This window comes from Taudactylus pleione, unplaced genomic scaffold (assembly GCF_031769625.1).
Source record: "Taudactylus pleione unplaced genomic scaffold, aTauple2 ptg000290l, whole genome shotgun sequence".
NCBI lineage: Eukaryota > Metazoa > Chordata > Amphibia > Anura > Myobatrachidae > Taudactylus > Taudactylus pleione.
The window spans coordinates 1,235,486-1,252,557 of NW_028284692.1; the positions used below are offsets into that span (position 1 = coordinate 1,235,486).

A 17,072-nucleotide genomic window follows, 5' to 3' on the forward strand; every position below is an offset into this window, starting at 1 on the left:
TCTAATAATGTAAAAGATGTGTTATGTACAGCACTACATATAAATACCAATGTTCACATAACTCCTGTCATCCTCATCCAAGGGAATGTATACACAGCAGGACAAAAGAAAAGACAGACATAGGGCCTGACTCAGATTTGGGAATAGCGTAATGCTGGGTACACAAATGGCGATATATCGCGGGCGCGTCATTGGGTTTTAAACAAGTGGCATGTCTGCGGACGATGATATTTCAGCACATTGTGCTGTCTGTGCGGACGGTTAGCCGACCGCCCGTACACTTGCTGTAGAGGTCACTGGTGACTGACATCACAACTGGGTGGGCACATGTAAATGCCCGCACAGTTGTGACGTCACTAACGACACATCAGGCCAACGATTGGCAAGTGTGTATGCACTTACCAATTGTCAGATAAGATGGCGGATCGGCCGGGCGGCTGATCCATCATCCTATGTACCCAGGTTAAAGAAAGAGCAAATTATGCTGGGCATACATGTTCAGATAAAATGACTGTCAGACCGATAGGTATTTTATCTGACAGCCTGATATCCCGTCCATACATTTGGGGGTATTTAAATTGTTTACACAGCGGCTATTTTTTTGTGGGCGCTCGACGGAGCAATTCAATTGTTGCTCTGTTCGGGCACGATAGCTGCCAGCATTTCTGCTCGCACCCTCAGGAGGGTGCAAGGAAAAATGTGCGATAAACCTGTGGTTAGGGTGCCCTAACCAGGACTTTAGATGGGTTTAGCCATTTTGCATGGCTAAATCCAGTCTAATAGGTTGTGAAGACCGCGATAATTAATGGGCACCCAGAACAATTGAATTGCAACACTGGGCACCCATTAGCGCTGCCCACACAACTGAATCGCCCCCATTGTAAGATATCTCGCAGTGTATTGGCCCAGATATCTGCTCTGCTCCCCAGGGTTGGACACATGTACCTGTTTCTCCCTGTGAAGGAACAGGGAAATATCTGTCGGTCGGCGGCATACAATGCCTGATGCGGTTGACTTTCAATGACTTTGAGGAGTTGCACGACATATGCTCTATCTTAAATCTTTATTAAACTCTATTAATTATAACTGATAAAGTAAAGGGGTCAGGTGGTCCACATGTCATGGCTATTTGCATGTTAACGGCACTGCAAAAGTATCTGAGAAGTTTATTGGCATAGTTATGCGCACCTGGGATTGGGAGAGGTAGAAAAAATAATTCTGGTGAGACAGGAATATTAATGTCCAGCAAGTTCTAGAGAAGATCATTAATTTTGGTCCAGAGTCTTGACAGCTTATTGCAGGATCACTGTGTGTCAGAAGATACTGGTCATGGGTCCTGGAAGTGTCTAGGTACCATCTATGGTAACATTTATATTCTTTAATGGAAATCCACAGCAAGGATTTTGGTAGGTTTTGGTGAATTGTCACCAATTGCTGAGAGTAATCCCCATCTCATGTTCCCAGTTTAATTTCACTTGAATTTGCTCAGAAAGGAAGTAGAGGACACAAGACCCCTTGTATTGTGTGCAAGGGAATAATCTAGAATAGGAGGTTCCGTACTACTTAGGAAGGTAAAAGGTGTTGAAATACAACATTTGTAATTAAAATCTTTTCAAATTATGGTTTTATTACAAGTTACTAAATAAACCTAGCTACTAGCTTCCAATGTGGGTTTGAATACTCTCCCTTTGTGCAGAAACAGTGGGAATGATGAAGAGTATTGAGTGCAAATGTGTTCACAGTACTCTAACAATGGAAGTGATTACCTGTTCATCTATTAGGTGCGAGTAGCTTCCAGCCTAATATCACAAAGTGACATGTCTTCACGCTAAATCAAGCTTCCGTATACACAGATAATGGATTGCTGATTGGAGTTTCATGTCACAGTGAATTGTTAATCTAAAAGTAACCAAAGATGCAGCAACTGACACCTAGAGTAAGATGGACACTCGCACTCTATGTATGGCTGATGAGTAATACAAACAGCTCAGGAACTCTGCAGGCTGTTTTCCTAGAGTTGGAAATGATAATTCTATCTCTGAATGCATAGAAGAGCCTTCAATGCTGTAAAAGCTTACTCTAACACTGATCTAATCCTCTTAATAAGAAATACATTTAGAATTGCTAGTACAGCAAGAATAATATCGCTTTATTTGGGCAGACACAGATTAGGGTTAGGGACAGGCACTAAGAGGGAGGGTTAGGTTTAGGGTGCAGGGAGGGGGATGTTAAGTTTAGGCACAAGGGGGGTAGGTTAGGTTTAGGCTTTGCGGAGGAAGGGTTACGGGTAGGGAGAGGGGGAGGGTTAGGATACCGACCAACAGCTATCGATATCCTAACCCTGTCGGGGTGCCAGCGTTGTGATTCTGACCACCGGGATCCTGAGGGCCGGTATCCCGTACCCAACCCATACCAGCAATGACATTACACATTATACCAGTAGTGAGGCCCACACATTATAACAGCCATGGCCTCACACATTATACCAGCAATGGCATCACACATTATAGCAGCTGTGGCCTTACACATTATAGTAGTGGAGTAGTGGGATGCAGTCATAACACTGACTGCGAGGATTCCGGCATTCAGAATGCCGCGCCGGAATCCTGGCGCCGGCATTCTTAAGGTAAGTAGCAGAGTTAGGGGTTAGGCACTAGGGCAGGGGTTCCAACCAGTTAGAGGCAAAGAGCCCAAAAATATCTGTAGGTATTTTAAAGATCCGAGATCATGCGCACGCCAAAGCCACACGTGCAAAAAGGGACGTGGCCTGCTAGGTCACACCCCCTGGTATGATGTTTTTAAGAGCATGCAAAAATGCATGCACACAATCACCATGGAGGTAGCTATTAAAAGGGAAAGAAAAAGTCAGAAAAATATAAAAAAAACATTTAAAAAAACAGATACACATAAAATATACTGAAAAAGCCACATACACAAATAATACACTGAAAAAGCCACATACTGTACACATAAAACACACTGTAGAAAAACACAATCACAAAAAATACATTGAACAAAAAAAAAAAAAAACCAGATTCACATAATACAATACTATACAATCCCTCCTGGTGTAATTCCAGCCCTCCATGTGTAACTTCAGCCCCACAAGTGTCACAACAGCAGCCCCTCCATGTGTCACTCCAGCAGACTCGTGTGTCACAACAGCAGACCCTCATGTGCCACTCCAGCCACCCCCCTCTCCTTGCGCTAGTCCAATCACCTTTCCCCGCATTCCCTCCCATTCCATGGGCCACTCCAGCCCCCCCCCCACATGTGACAAATAAAATGAAAAAGCAAATAAAACCCGCCAAAGCTTTTACCCTGTCGCAACTGTGTGTCACGTAGGAAGGCTTCGGCGTCTGCGAATGCGTCCTCCTCGTGGCTGCAGGTTCAGTCTCAAGTTGAGCTCCGCCTCCTGTTTGCAGCGTGATATCACCACATCGCCCAAACATGCCTCCGGAGCAGAGCAGACTGCTGCAACAAGGGACGAGCCTCCTCTGAACAGCTGCGCGCCTATCAGAGGAGACAGTCAGTCAGGGGAGCTGGCAGGAGAGCCGCATCAGAACAACGGAAGAGCAGCATGTGGCTCAAGAGCCACAGGTTGGCCACTGCTGCACTAGGGGGAGGGTTAGGCACTAAGGGTGGGAAGGATAGGCTTACGATGCCGAGCTCCGGCATCCCGTACCCAACCTATACCAGCAATGCCCTTACACATTTTACCAGCAGTGAGGCCCACACATTATACCAGCAGTGGCCTTACACATTATACCAGCAATGGCATTACACATTATACCAGCAATGGCATTACACATTATACCAGCAATGGCATTACACATTATTCCAGCAGTGGCCTTACACATTATACCAGCAGTGGCCTTACACATTATAGCAGCAGTGTGCGGCCCACACATTATACCAGCAATGGCCTTACACATTATACCAGCAGTGGCCTTACACATTATAGCAGCAGTGTGCGGCCCACACATTATACCAGCAGTGGCCTTACACATTATTCTAGCAGTGGCCTTACACATTATAGCAGCAGTGGCCTTACACATTATAGCAGCAATAGCCTTACACATTATACCAGCAATAGCCTTACACATTATACCAGCAATAGCCTTACACATTATACCAGCAGTGGCCTTACACATTATACCAGCAGTGGCCTTACACATTATACCAGCAGTGTGCGGCCCACACATTATTCCAGCAGTGGCCTCACACATTATACCAGCAGTGGCCTTACACATTATAGCAGCAGTGGCCTTACACATTATAGCAGCAGTGTGCGGCCCACACATTATACCAGCAATGGCATTACACATTATACCAGCAGTGGCCTTACACATTATACCAGCAGTAGCCTTACACATTATAGCAGCAGTGGCCTTACACATTATACCAGCAGTGGCCTTACACAGTATACCAGCAGTGTGCGGCCCACACATTATTCCAGCAGTGGCCTTACATATTATACCAGCAGTGTGCGGCCCACACATTATTCCAGCAGTGGCCTTACACATTATAGCAGCAGTGTGCGGCCCACACATTATACCAGCAATGGCATTACACATTATACCAGCAGTGGCCTTACACATTACACCAGCAGTAGCCTTACACATTATATCAGCAGTGGCCTTACACATTATACCAGCAGTAGCCTTACACATTATACCAGCAGTAGCCTTACACATTATTCCAGCAGTGGCCTTACACATTATACCAGCAGTGTGCGGCCCACACATTATAGCAGCAGTGGCCTTACACATTATACCAGCAGTGGCCTTACACATTATACCAGCATTGTGCGGCCCACACATTATTCCAGCAATGGCATTACACATTATACCAGCAGTGTGCGGCCCACACATTATACCTGCAGTTTTCTTACACATTATAGAAGCAATGGCCTCACACATTATAGCAGCAGTGGCCTTACACATTATAGCAGCAGTGGCCTTACACATTATACCAGCAGTGGCCTTACACATTATACCAGCAGTGGCCTTACACATTATACCAGCATTGTGCGGCCCACACATTATTCCAGCAATGGCATTACACATTATACCAGCAGTGTGCGGCCCACACATTATACCTGCAGTTTTCTTACACATTATAGCAGCAGTTTCCTTACACATTATAGCAGCAGGGGCCTTACACATTATAGCAGCAGTTTCCTTACACATTATACCTGCAGTTTTCTTACACATTATAGCAGCAGTGGCCTCACACATTATAGCAGCAGTGGCCTTACACATTATAGCAGCATTGACCATACTTGCCTACACTCCTGGAACGTCCGGGAGGCTCCAAAAAAACAGGTGGTGCTCCCGGCCGCCCAGAAAAGCAGGCAAGTCTCCCGTCAGGCCACCTAGTCTACATATGTCACATACAGGGTTGTCCATAAGTGTGAGGTTACCTAAAGGAACGGGTTTATGCTGTTAAGATACAAGATCGTTATCATCTGCAACAACGAATTATTGATGCTTATGCTCAGATTCAGCCAGACATGTTGGTCAAGGTTCATCAGGAATGGGAAAAGAGAATAGCTTTACCACTGCAACAAGGTGGACAGCACTTCGAACATATTATTATTATTTATTTCTATGGCGCCACAAGTGTTCCTCAGCGCCTTACAAGGTACATAACCAAAAAAAGTGACTTACAGTAAAATACAATACAATGAAGGACAAGGACATGGATAATATACATTGATACATTGGTGGTCATAACACCCAATTAAGCAACAGAGCATAAGCACCAATTATTAGGTGTCCTAGTGGTGAGTAAAAAGTAGATGAAAATAAAGTAAGGAGAAGCACAAGAGGGCAGAGGGCCCTGCTCGCAAGAGCTTACACATATCCTATAGACTTTATTAATTCTCGAGTTTTAACTAGATACATTAAAACTAAGAACACCATTGCTTTAATTCTGCATCAGTTTGATGTCACATGACTACCATCCAAATTAATAAATTAGAGCTGCATCCAAGATGGCCACCATACTTGTGACATACCCTAAAAAGTTTTCCCCCACTCCCATATCATATGTGTAGACACTGGACTAATGTTTCCTTACTCATTTCATTTTTATAAGGGCGTTTCCACACTTATGGACCTCCCTGTATTTTATATGTGCCTCCCCTGCAGAGCAACATGGTATTACCAAGCTGCAGAATAGTACCTTCAAGATGGATTTACTCCCAAGTCTAAATCAGGCCTTATGAGGCCAAAAAAAGTGCTGGACCTGCCTTCCCATGTGTTACAGCATGAAGTAAGACCTGGATGACACAAAAGTGTGTACTAGGCTATAATGTTAGTATGTTATCACAGCTAAATATATATTCCAATTTAATATCATATTATTGCACTGTACAGGTAGTATTAACACCAACAAATGCCACCACAAGCAGTAGAAAAATTGTCTAAAGGGTGAAAATACCTCCCCCCCACAAAACTCATGGGAGTCCTTGTCTTCTTCATTGTCAGCTAGTGAGCAATTCATTTTATTACACAATGACACTTTGTCTCCCAGTATAAACTGTAGTGAGTTAATGTATACATCACAGGGGCCATTCATAAAGTATTGATATTTAAGAGATAAATGATCAGGCAGGAATGGGAAATTGTAATTGTAATTTGATTCAGAGCTACAGTTGAACAGAAAGACAATAATGTACATACACTTGTGTTTCTTAAGACGTGTGTAACATTCATTACATCTAATAAACGTGTCAATCACTACATTGCTGACATGCCTGGAGGGCGAGATGCTGTCCGTACACTTCCATTGTAGTTTGAAAACAACGGGGATTCTGAGTCGGACGCATTTGTAGCTGCTTGACGGTGAAAGCAGCCTGCTTTCTACAGACGTGTTCTCATACATCTAGCCTCAATACGCCACGCAGCGTGACTTACCTGGCATGAGAGTGAGCCGCCAGTTCACGTGCTACTCTGCTAGCGTTGGGCATCTTTTCCTGCTGAAAATGCATCTAAGTCGCAATACAATGCGACTAGGGACGCACTATCAGACTGTGCTGATTAATGTGATATGCGACACTTGTATATCTGTCTATATATGAAGCACAACGGAACTTGGAATGAAAAAAGCTGCGGCCACTACATCGTAGCTCTTCATATAAGAGACATAAGCTGGGTACACTTCAGACTGTACCCATCCGATCTACCGTGCGCAACGGACCCGGCGGGGGTGCCGGCATCGGCAAGCCGGCAGCGATGGAGCGAGGGTAGCAGAGGCCAAGCTGCATTCACCAGCATAGCATCGCTAGCGACATCCTCATCTCTGCATGTACAAAAGATCTGAGGATGCGACGGACGACCGGCGGGAGAGCGCATCGGCATCATACGTACACACTGGACGATATAAACGATTTGTCACTCTGATGCGTCGGAATCAGCCAAATCGCTCAAGATATCGTCTAGTGTGTACCCAGCTTTAGTGTTTAGCATATTAAAATTAATCAGTAAAGGCTGCTGGTGCATCCTAGTCACATCGCATTGCGACTTAGACACATGTTCGCCAAAAAAAGACGCCCAATTCTAGAGTCTCACGGGACCTGGCATGCCAAGAAGAAGGGCTTTTTAGCGCATCTGCAGCAAAGATGTATAATGACACATCTGTAAATCATGCTAATCCAGGAATCCGTCCGTGTATAAGTCCATGGGACTGCATGTGGAAGCCTGTCCTGCTCACTGGTTTTACTTCTGCAGCCTTCATCATTAGAAACTGGACTTGCACCCAGCCCATCCTGGGTGCAAAGATCTGCCCGACACAGAAATCCCAAATCCATCCGAACCCTGTGATACAGCACAAGTCGGCCTACACGCCCATGAGACTCCCACTAGACAGAACAGATCCATGCGATTGCAAGGTCACTGGCCAGAAACACCCATTTCATGGATAGTGTGCTGCATCCAGTGATGGCACAATCTGTGTGCAACACAAAAGTCTGTCTGTGTTCCTAAGTCTGATTTGGCACAAGCACAAAAAATCAGCGAGATTTGTTCGCATTGCCACTTGCAGAATCAGCCCCAATCTAAGAGGCCGTGCAATGTGTTCTGCCTGCTTTCTCAGCCCCCAACCATATCTGTGCTGTGTGTGGCGGCAGAATTATTTGGTATGACAGTGAATTAGGTGCGGAAATAGTCACGATACTTAGGACAGTAACACCTAAATCTGGACATTTTGGAGGTACATGCACAAAAGCATTTGGCCTGCAGCTTCATCCTTTTACATGGTCAGTGATCATTTACATTAGGGGTAGATAGTGCCTATTGTTATGCTGTAAGCATTGGTTAGAACACAAGTCTCATGCTTCATTTTTATACCACCAAACCCTCAATTGAAGTCATTAGAACAATGGCACATTGTCCTGTCCTGGAACAGAAATTTCAGTCACAAGAACACAATATGAGGTCCCACAGCAGCACCTAGTGGCCAGTAATACTAAGTGCATAACCATGTGCAGTGACTACATTATATCAAGAAGGAATTTACATTTTTTCATATGACTTCATAATAAATACATACAAGCAGTTACATGGTTTGAAAGCATAAGTTGAGGATAAGTTGACAACTTTGCCACATAGGATGCTGACTAGGAAGGAAGCAGACAATGTGGTGTGTATAGCTGTATGCTACGTAGAGAGCTCCATCACAATTTTTATAATGAGGCTTCCTTTTTCTTCCTTTTCCTTTATTTTTTCTTTCTGTCTCTCTTTCTACTACACTGCCTTTAGTACTTATGGTAATTTATTTTTCTGATTTATTTAGATTTGTTATAAAATGTGACCTTATTTTGTATTATTTTTATCAAAATGATATGTCAATTGTTTTCTATTTTAATGGTTGGAATTCTATTTGTGACAGATTTGACATTTGTATTATGTTTTGGTCTTTAATAAATAAGTAATGCGTAAAAAAAAAAAAATTAGCCACTGTGATTGCATGCGCAGCTTGAGAGCCCCCCGCGTTCTAGGAGACACGCAGTTTCTGCGGCTTGCTAGACTTGGTGTAAATGTGTACCTGTGGGATGTGCGTCGATGGGACCGGTGTTTACGCAGAAGAGAAAGCAGTAAAGAGCGTCTTAATGCCGGCTGAGCTTTGGAAAGCATTAGCATATTTTCAACGCTGCATTCGGTGGGAAATCGCAGTTACAATCGCTGTTGAACCAGGCTCACAGTCCCAATTCGCAAACCTCAAAGGTGGCAGAGTTTCCCTTGAAAGAAGGTTTCCTAGCATATGTAATTGGGCGAATGAGAGCAATTTTTGTTCCTATTTATATGTTGGGTTTATGCCATATAGTTGACTGAATATTGTAAGAATGATGGTCTTCCAAGGAATAAGACTCTTGATTCATTTGTATTAACATAATTAATGGGGACAGAATAATATAATTGCTTAGTTCATTTTGGAACTATAAAAAGCCAGGCCTATAGAAACGTTTATGTCACATTGGCTTCTATAACAGAACTATCAGAGGTCATAACCCAGTGTAAAAATGTACCTGGCTTTGAGCACCATCCTGACCTCTATTTTCAAAACACTATATTTTTCTGTTTGGAAAAAAGGATACATTAAATTAATAGCATTCACAGTTAATAAATAGACCTATTTTCCCCTAACCAGCCACAACAGTAAATTAACAGAATTGAGAATAAAAAGTAGATCCTAATTACCCTGTACATACCCCTTACATTATTAGTTCACATTTAATAGATAGTTATTTCCAACCAAACAGCCCTGATATTAAATATGAATTGTTTGAATGTAATAAACAGACCAGACTCTTCTGTTTTGCTTACTGCACAATTAGGATGGTGCGCATATCAGGAGGTGTGCACTGATTCAGAGGTGGGCGCAGCTGCGTCTGACGGTCGTCCATCTGCATATGCCGTTACAAAGTTCTTTCTTAGTGTACATCCATGCATCCGAATGTGCAAAGACTGAGGCACCTCTGTCAGCATCTGTACACACAGTAACACCGATTGGTGCGTCCTTAGACGCCATCAAGGCCATAACTAGGGTGGTGCAACCTGTACAGGGCAACACAGGGCCGGGGGCGCTGTTTGGGCCTGTCAATTTTCCTTTTTATTATCATTCTCACTTGCAGCTTCCTCTTCTTTTATCCCCAGCATCTCCTGGCCTCCCCTAGCTCTTCCCCATGAAGCCATGGCCCTTTAATAGGTGTACCCTCTTATGACCCCATTAAAAAATGGGGGGGAGGCGCCAATACTCTCTCTGGCACAGGGCACCAAAAAGTCTAGTTACGGCTCTGGACGCCATCATGGGTCGCACCATTGAAACTTCCACCAAACCTATAGCAGGTTCAGTTTCTCTGTCCTTGTATGGCCTCCTATATGATTAGTCAAGCGTCTGTGTACGCAACCACTGACTTCTCTAACATGCCCATAAGATGGACCTTCTTTCTGTGTATGTGCGTTAAGACACCTACCTGTCACTGCCCAGGAGCACCCATTACATTTTTAATACACTTATCTCTGGGTATGCCTGAAATTAGAACTATGACTCTGCACAGACACGATCTGAACGCATGCGCGGTGCGAGGATTACACAGCTGCCAAAAAATCGCTCTACTGCGTCCACCTCTGAATCAGGCCCAATGCCGTAATTTGGCTGGGGAGGGACCATCCAATCAGTCCCAGGACGGAACAGGGTGCCTGGGCAACAGTAACCCCCAACAAGAGCGTGCCTCCATCTGAACCTTAACACAATCCTTACTAAGGCTGGGTACACACGTAAAGATTTTCTGTCTAACCATCCAACTAGTTGATTGGTTGGAATGAAAATCTGGTAAGGTATGAAAGCAAATGACAATCAGCAATTTGCTCCCAAATGCCGGAAAATGGGCAAAAACTGTTGTTTGAACAAATTGTTTAGATCAAACATTTACCAAACTTGTCTGAACGACCATTTTCATCCGTTTTCTGGCATTTAGGAGCAAATTGCTGATCATCAGTTACTCCCATACGTTACTAGATTTTCATTCCAACCAATCAACTAGTTGGATGTTTGGACAGAAAATCTTTGTGTATACCCAGCCTAAGATTTTTAACTGTAAAGAAATATTACATGCACACAGCTTTTCAAGGCAAGTAGTCCCCAAGCTATAATACAATGCAATGTCCTGGTCAGATGTTTTCCCCTAATGCTGGCCATACACCTACACGGCCAGCATAAGATCAGATTCATCATACGATTTCCCTTCGATTCCCCGGAGCTCCCTGGCAGTCCTGGCAGCATGTTTGTTGTTTTTCTTAGCATAGGATCTGTCGTATGATCGATCCTGTGTCACACGGGTTCATAAGGGAAACAGTCATTGAAATGACTTGAATTGCTGCACGATGGATCGCATGAACAAAATAAACGGCACGATCTGCACACGATACGATGGAACATATGGGCTGCACATCTGATCATTAGATCCGATTATAGGAGCTGCGGGAGTGCGCATCGGATCTGATCTTACTAAAATAATACACGATTTTCACAAGATCCATCTTATGACTCATCGAAAATCGGGCAATCGGCCCGAAATCGTGCAGGAGTATGGCCACCATATGTTTATATAGGGCAGTGGGCCTGATTCAGAGACGGACGCTCTGAAAGAGCACTTGCTCTGAATCAGGGCATTTTTTTTTTGTGCAGCCTCCTGTCAGCGCTCGCATAGCTGTGAGTGACCACCCACAGCTATTGCGAGCGGCCAGGATGATGGTCGCGATGGTTAAGACGATCGCGACCATCGGGGCTTGCGACGAGACCCTTGTGGTAGGGTCTCATGGCCGCAAGCCCCAAAGAGCTTCTGGCTCTAATAGAACCGGAAGGTCTCCCATTGACATCACTGGTGATGTCAGTGGGGCCGCCCACAAACGGCAGGCGTTCGCATGGGAACGCCTCTGTTTGTGAAGCCACCAACTAACGAGTTGTCGATCAACATCGACAGCCACCCCTTTTATAGTGAGCCACGGAGCGAGAGAATTTCTCTCTCGCTCCAGGGCTTGCGCACGCGCAGTGCGGCCGCTGCACGTGCGCAGAGCACACCATCGACGTGCTCGCAAGTGGGTCTGAATCAGGCGCAGTGTACAGTATGTTATGTAGTTAAGAGAACCAAGTATCCAAATAAAAAATGATAAAAGCTGCTACAATGTAACCTAGAGGGAACACCCTGTTCTGTGATTGGAAAACGTGAAGGCATTGTGGAGATTTCATTCCACTAAATACCTGTGTGATTTGTTAAAATAGAAGGCTAATGATTCATGCCTTAGGGCCTGGTGATATGCGATAACGGGTTAAAAAAGGTTATATAATGGACTTTGGTCACCACTCTATTAGAGCACAGGTTGTCAATTTATGCAGATATGAACGTAGATAGATCTGGAGAGAGACAGATAGCGAGATAGAAAACTACCAGTATTCAATACATAAATATGGGACAAAGAGAGCATATGCACACTCTACATATGTATTCATATCAATTTTCAACAAAAAATATAAAGGCACAGTTGACAGATGGCCAGGCACATCTACCCACACAACATGGCAAAAAATTTGAACTTACTAAAGGGGACAAGGTATTGTGGCGGGTTACTCCAGATGCCCTGAGGGGGTAACATTCAGCGATTTAGGGGTGCCAAAATGAAACGTTATCTTGCCCCCCTCCCCAACCTAAAAATGCTGTGTCGGCCCTGGTTAGGTGTGATGTCAATATGAACAAGAAATGCATAGACATGGTTAGTGGCAACATAAATATTGGGGTGCTAGCTCCTGTGACTCCAGTTTCCAGCGCTCAATATATTAACTGAGTTTTTTACTTTAATACCTAATCATTATTTCAGCTCAGCTGCAACAGCAAATAAGGCGATACCTTCAGAAAAGCACAGTATTTATGTATACCTGCCGCATGCATGTGAGCTCATACGAAATGTCCGTAATTAAGTGCTGATCTGATAACCTTACAGACATCATTAGGTAGAAACAACATAACCTATCGCAGGAAGGCAATTTACATTTGTTATAATCATCCACTACTTTCCAAGATGCAGTCTGGTATAGCTGTGCTGCCTCGCTCAGTGTGGGCAAGTAGAAAGCAGCAAGATACGTTTTGCCTTCATAAGTAAAAACTCGTGGAAAAACATGCACCTGTTTACTCTGTACCTACAGTTCGCCACCTTCAACATGGAGGGTTCAGTGCAGTCATTTCCGTGCCTCCCTAAAGATGGCGAATGACTTGTTGACGGAAATGCGAGCTGGCCTTTGGGCGGAAGTGTGGCATATTGACATCTGATGCTTGTATCCGCCAGGAAGGGTGGAGGATACGGTTCTGTATTCATTCGTCTTTTCATATTTATTTCGGTGATTTAATAAGCAGTATGATTCCTAACGAGGACAGCTCTTCCAGGAAGAGGGAAATAGAGCAGAAACTCAAGCAGGTAAATTTTTTTCTATAGAAGTGGGAATATATATATAGTATTCTCTAATGGTAGTCGTGTTGTTAATGTCATACATTATTCCAAAATCATTCACAGTGTGGTCGTGAGGGGGAATGAATAGAAGTGGTTTGCACTATCCCTGGTGTTGGCATAATTATTGATGCTAGTCTACAAGGTATCAGTTATTGTAGTTTACTTTAATGGAGTATGTATGATCATTCTAAGGTAATCTAATTTATTAGTGTAATGCAAATCTGATAATATTATCATCATACAAAATCTGGTGTTATGTTAGAACTTTTAATCTTGTCAAGTAGTACAGTGAGGAACTAGCAACCCAGAGGATAGTCTAGTGCAGCGGTTATTATTCAACCTGCACCTGGTTCTTACCAATAGTGTTTTCCCTGTTGCTTCCCTGTGAAGGAATGCCTGTCTGTCAGCTGCAGGTTGGCATACACTGCCCAATGCGGCCAACTTTCACTTTGAAAATATTGGATCGAACAGACATGAATGCCCAACCAATCAATATTTTCTTATTGGTCGCCCACATACACTGTGCGATCTTCTGGCAGATCTGCCGATATTGGGAAGATTGGCTAGATAATTGTATAGTATATGCCCAGCATTAGTGATAGCCTAGTATGTGTTGTGAAAGGAATGGGGCTGATGCAGTGTATCTTGTACCCACCTACGAGTGTGGTAGAGGGGTACGCAATTTATTTGCATCTCCACTTGTGACTGAAGGGGCGTAACTAGGTTGTAACGGGGCGTTCTTATATAGGAAATGTTTGATGGAATAGCAGACTATGCCAAGTTGTGTGTAAGCATAAATATGCTTGTATTCAGGTACACCTTTTGCTCCCAGGGGATGTAGTCACAATCCCGGAACATGGGATGTTGGCACTTAGAATACAGCGAATGGCATCCCGAAGGTAAGTAGAGGGGGACAGGGAGGGTTAGGTACTTGGGGGGAGGTTAGGTTCAGGGTAGGGAGGCGTAGTGGAAGGGTTTGTATACCTACCGACAGGTGTCCGTATCCTAACCCTATCAGGATGCCAGCGTCTGAATTCAGACTGCCGGGATCCCGAGCATCGGCACCAAGGATAGGGCTATTGCAAATATCAGAACAAGAGCATGGCTAGTGGTGGTCCGGCTGTAGAGCTGTGTATGATTCTGTATAGAGGCAAATATACGCATTTACTTCTGTGGACAAAATTACAGTATTCAACTCCTCATTGGCCTCAAGGCGTCTGCAGGATACGTGAATTTATATTATTTATTTCATTTTGCCATTCAATATAAAATTCTTGCTCACAGTAAAATCTCATTTATTTATACCAGGGCTGTGTTTTCTTTTTTTACTTGTAAGTAACAACAACATTGCTGTAAACAAAAGCAAATTAACAAGTTTATTATGTATCAGTCTTCTGTATAGAAGATTATATAAAAATTGGGGATTATCATTCATGGTTTTGTATTCTGCTGCCTCCTTTGCTTGTGTAATAAAACATTTAGTTTTGTCTTGGTTACATAGTAATGAGTAATTGTGGTTTATTGATAAACTGTTGCCATTAAGCACTTTTTTAAGTATACGGAATAGATGGATTATACCAATTACCTTTTTTTTTCCACAGGAGGAGGAAATGTTGACATTCATCAAAGAGTCTCTTGATAAAAGTGATCAGCTAACCAACAATATGGTGAGTTTAAAAGCTTGATCTAGCCACAATCACTATATCGCAGCAAGCACGAAATGTATGAGCAAGCATTTACAAGTATATTCGTTATTTTGCACATGTTCATTTATATTATTTTTGCTCATTTCCAAGTGGCTGTTTTTACTGGCTAGTTTCTGATGTGATTTCCAACTCTGGACCTTGTGGGTGTTCCTAGCATTTCTTCTACATGGTGAGGAGCTGCAGATTAGTGTCTGCTGAAGAATGACATCCCCCACACAATGCTTCATTTTGTGGAGTGGAAGTGAGATGCTGCTGAATTTTGGGAATGAGCGTCGGCCCCTAACATGGAGGTTATAAAGGTTATGCTTCCTACTGAGCTGAGACAGTCCAGCAGTGCAGCACCCAGTGTGCTTTGAGTTTTAACTCTGCATGGTAGAGTATCCAGGGATGGCTCCCCGATATTGAGATTACTAAGAAAAGTGGATTTATCCTGTAAAACAAGGAAAGGGAGATTGCTTTTTGGGAAATAATCAGACAACATTGCAGCCTCTTTTCTCTTCCCCTTCAGGTGTCCATTCTCTCTTCCTTTGAGAGTCGCCTTATGAAGTTGGAAAATTCCATTATCCCAGTCCATAAGCAGACAGAGACACTGCAGCGCCTGCAGGAAAATGTGGAGCGTACTCTTTCCTGTCTAGACCATGTCATTAGTTACTATCACGTAGCTACAGAGACTGAGAAAGTCATCAGAGAAGGGTAAGGAGGGAGACAAAGTCCTGTATACCGTTGTTATATGGCGATATACACTGTTAAAACAACATTGTTTTCTGGGATCACGGTTGAATGTGAGATGATTTTGAACAAGATGACAATATTTAGTCCCCTCCTCTTTGTCTACTCTCTGGAACTGCGTCAAAATTCATTAATTATTATGGAGGACCGTACTGTAACCTGTACTATACTAAAACCAAACACAGGTAATAGTATAAATAACAGTTTACAAGGCACTGAATACACTTTTCACATGTGTGGAAATTATTCAGTACAAAGAAATGGGAAACTGTTTCAACTTTGAGATTCGCTGGAAATGCTTGCAGGCATCGGCGAGTTTCCGTCGAGTCTGCCTGATGTTTTAAAGTGGCAATCATTTAAAAGACAAAACCTACCTGGTATTGCTGTTTAAATTATTGCCACTTTAGAACATTGGGTAGACTCTCCTTAAACTTGCAGATGCCTGCAAATCGCAGGCTATAACATTTCCCCCTAAGTATTTCTTATTTACAGTGTGTGGGTTATTTAATAATTCCCCTTTTTATTAATGTTTTATAAGCTTCCCATACAGCAGAGAGATGGATATCTGAGCTAAGCTTTAAACAGATAATTCCTGCAATTGTATGAGCACCTGTTCTTTATCGCTGCTACTGAGGTTTTTCTCACCACCGTACTGAGGGCCTAATTCAGCAGTGCTCGCTAGTGCACTACTGAACGCAGATTCTCGATGTTCATGAATCTGCGCAGGCGCCAGACCCATTCTGCGCATGTACAGAACGGGTCTGCGAGACCTCATGTAAACTGGCAGCAGACTGTCAGTGATTGACAGTCTGCTGCCGTTTGGGGGGCGGCGATGCCTTCCGTTTCCCGAAATGGAGGCATGTCACCGCTGTTGCAGGGAGGGAAGAAGCCGGGATCTCCGTCGGCTGACGGAGATTTCCTTGTCTCTTCCTATAAACTGCGTCGGCCAGATGCGGGACCCCATGGGTCACCACAACCGGCCGATGGTACGCAGATTATCCGATGATGCGTTGGACAACGCAGCTCGGATAAGTAATGCACAGGAGACATGATGCTTCCTGCTGCATTACCATATCTGCAAGGATCACAATTGTAAAGCTGCCTGAGTGCATACATCATATATCTTATA

The 17,072-nt window shown here is 43.6% G+C and overlaps 1 protein-coding gene and 1 long non-coding RNA gene across 13 annotated transcripts in view; one reads left to right on the forward strand and one right to left on the reverse strand.

The window, feature by feature from the left end:
- LOC148511785 (uncharacterized) overlaps positions 1-13,284 on the reverse strand; it is a 116,475-nt gene extending 103,191 nt beyond the window's left edge. The window contains exons 1-2 of one of the 3 annotated variants that reach the window (XR_015880221.1): positions 13,201-13,284; positions 3,321-3,513 (exon numbers count right to left, since the gene is read on the reverse strand). This is a non-coding gene — a long non-coding RNA (uncharacterized LOC148511785). Of the gene's footprint in view, positions 1-3,320; positions 3,514-13,052; positions 13,127-13,185 lie in introns of those variants that run through there. The other 2 variants (XR_015880222.1, XR_015880224.1) reach the window with 2 other exon arrangements.
- A 21-nt stretch (positions 13,285-13,305) lies between these two features.
- Positions 13,306-17,072, forward strand: part of EXOC7 (exocyst complex component 7) — a 31,491-nt gene continuing 27,724 nt past the window's right edge. For 6 of the 10 annotated variants that reach the window (XM_088482512.1, XM_088482515.1, XM_088482520.1 and 3 more), the window contains exons 1-3: positions 13,307-13,475; positions 15,110-15,175; positions 15,723-15,907. In XM_088482512.1, coding sequence (XP_088338638.1) covers positions 13,416-13,475; positions 15,110-15,175; positions 15,723-15,907 — 311 coding nt within the window. In that variant the 5' untranslated portion in view covers positions 13,307-13,415. Of the gene's footprint in view, positions 13,476-15,109; positions 15,176-15,722; positions 15,908-17,072 lie in introns of all 10 variants that reach the window. The other 4 variants (XM_088482510.1, XM_088482519.1, XM_088482511.1 and 1 more) reach the window with 2 other exon arrangements.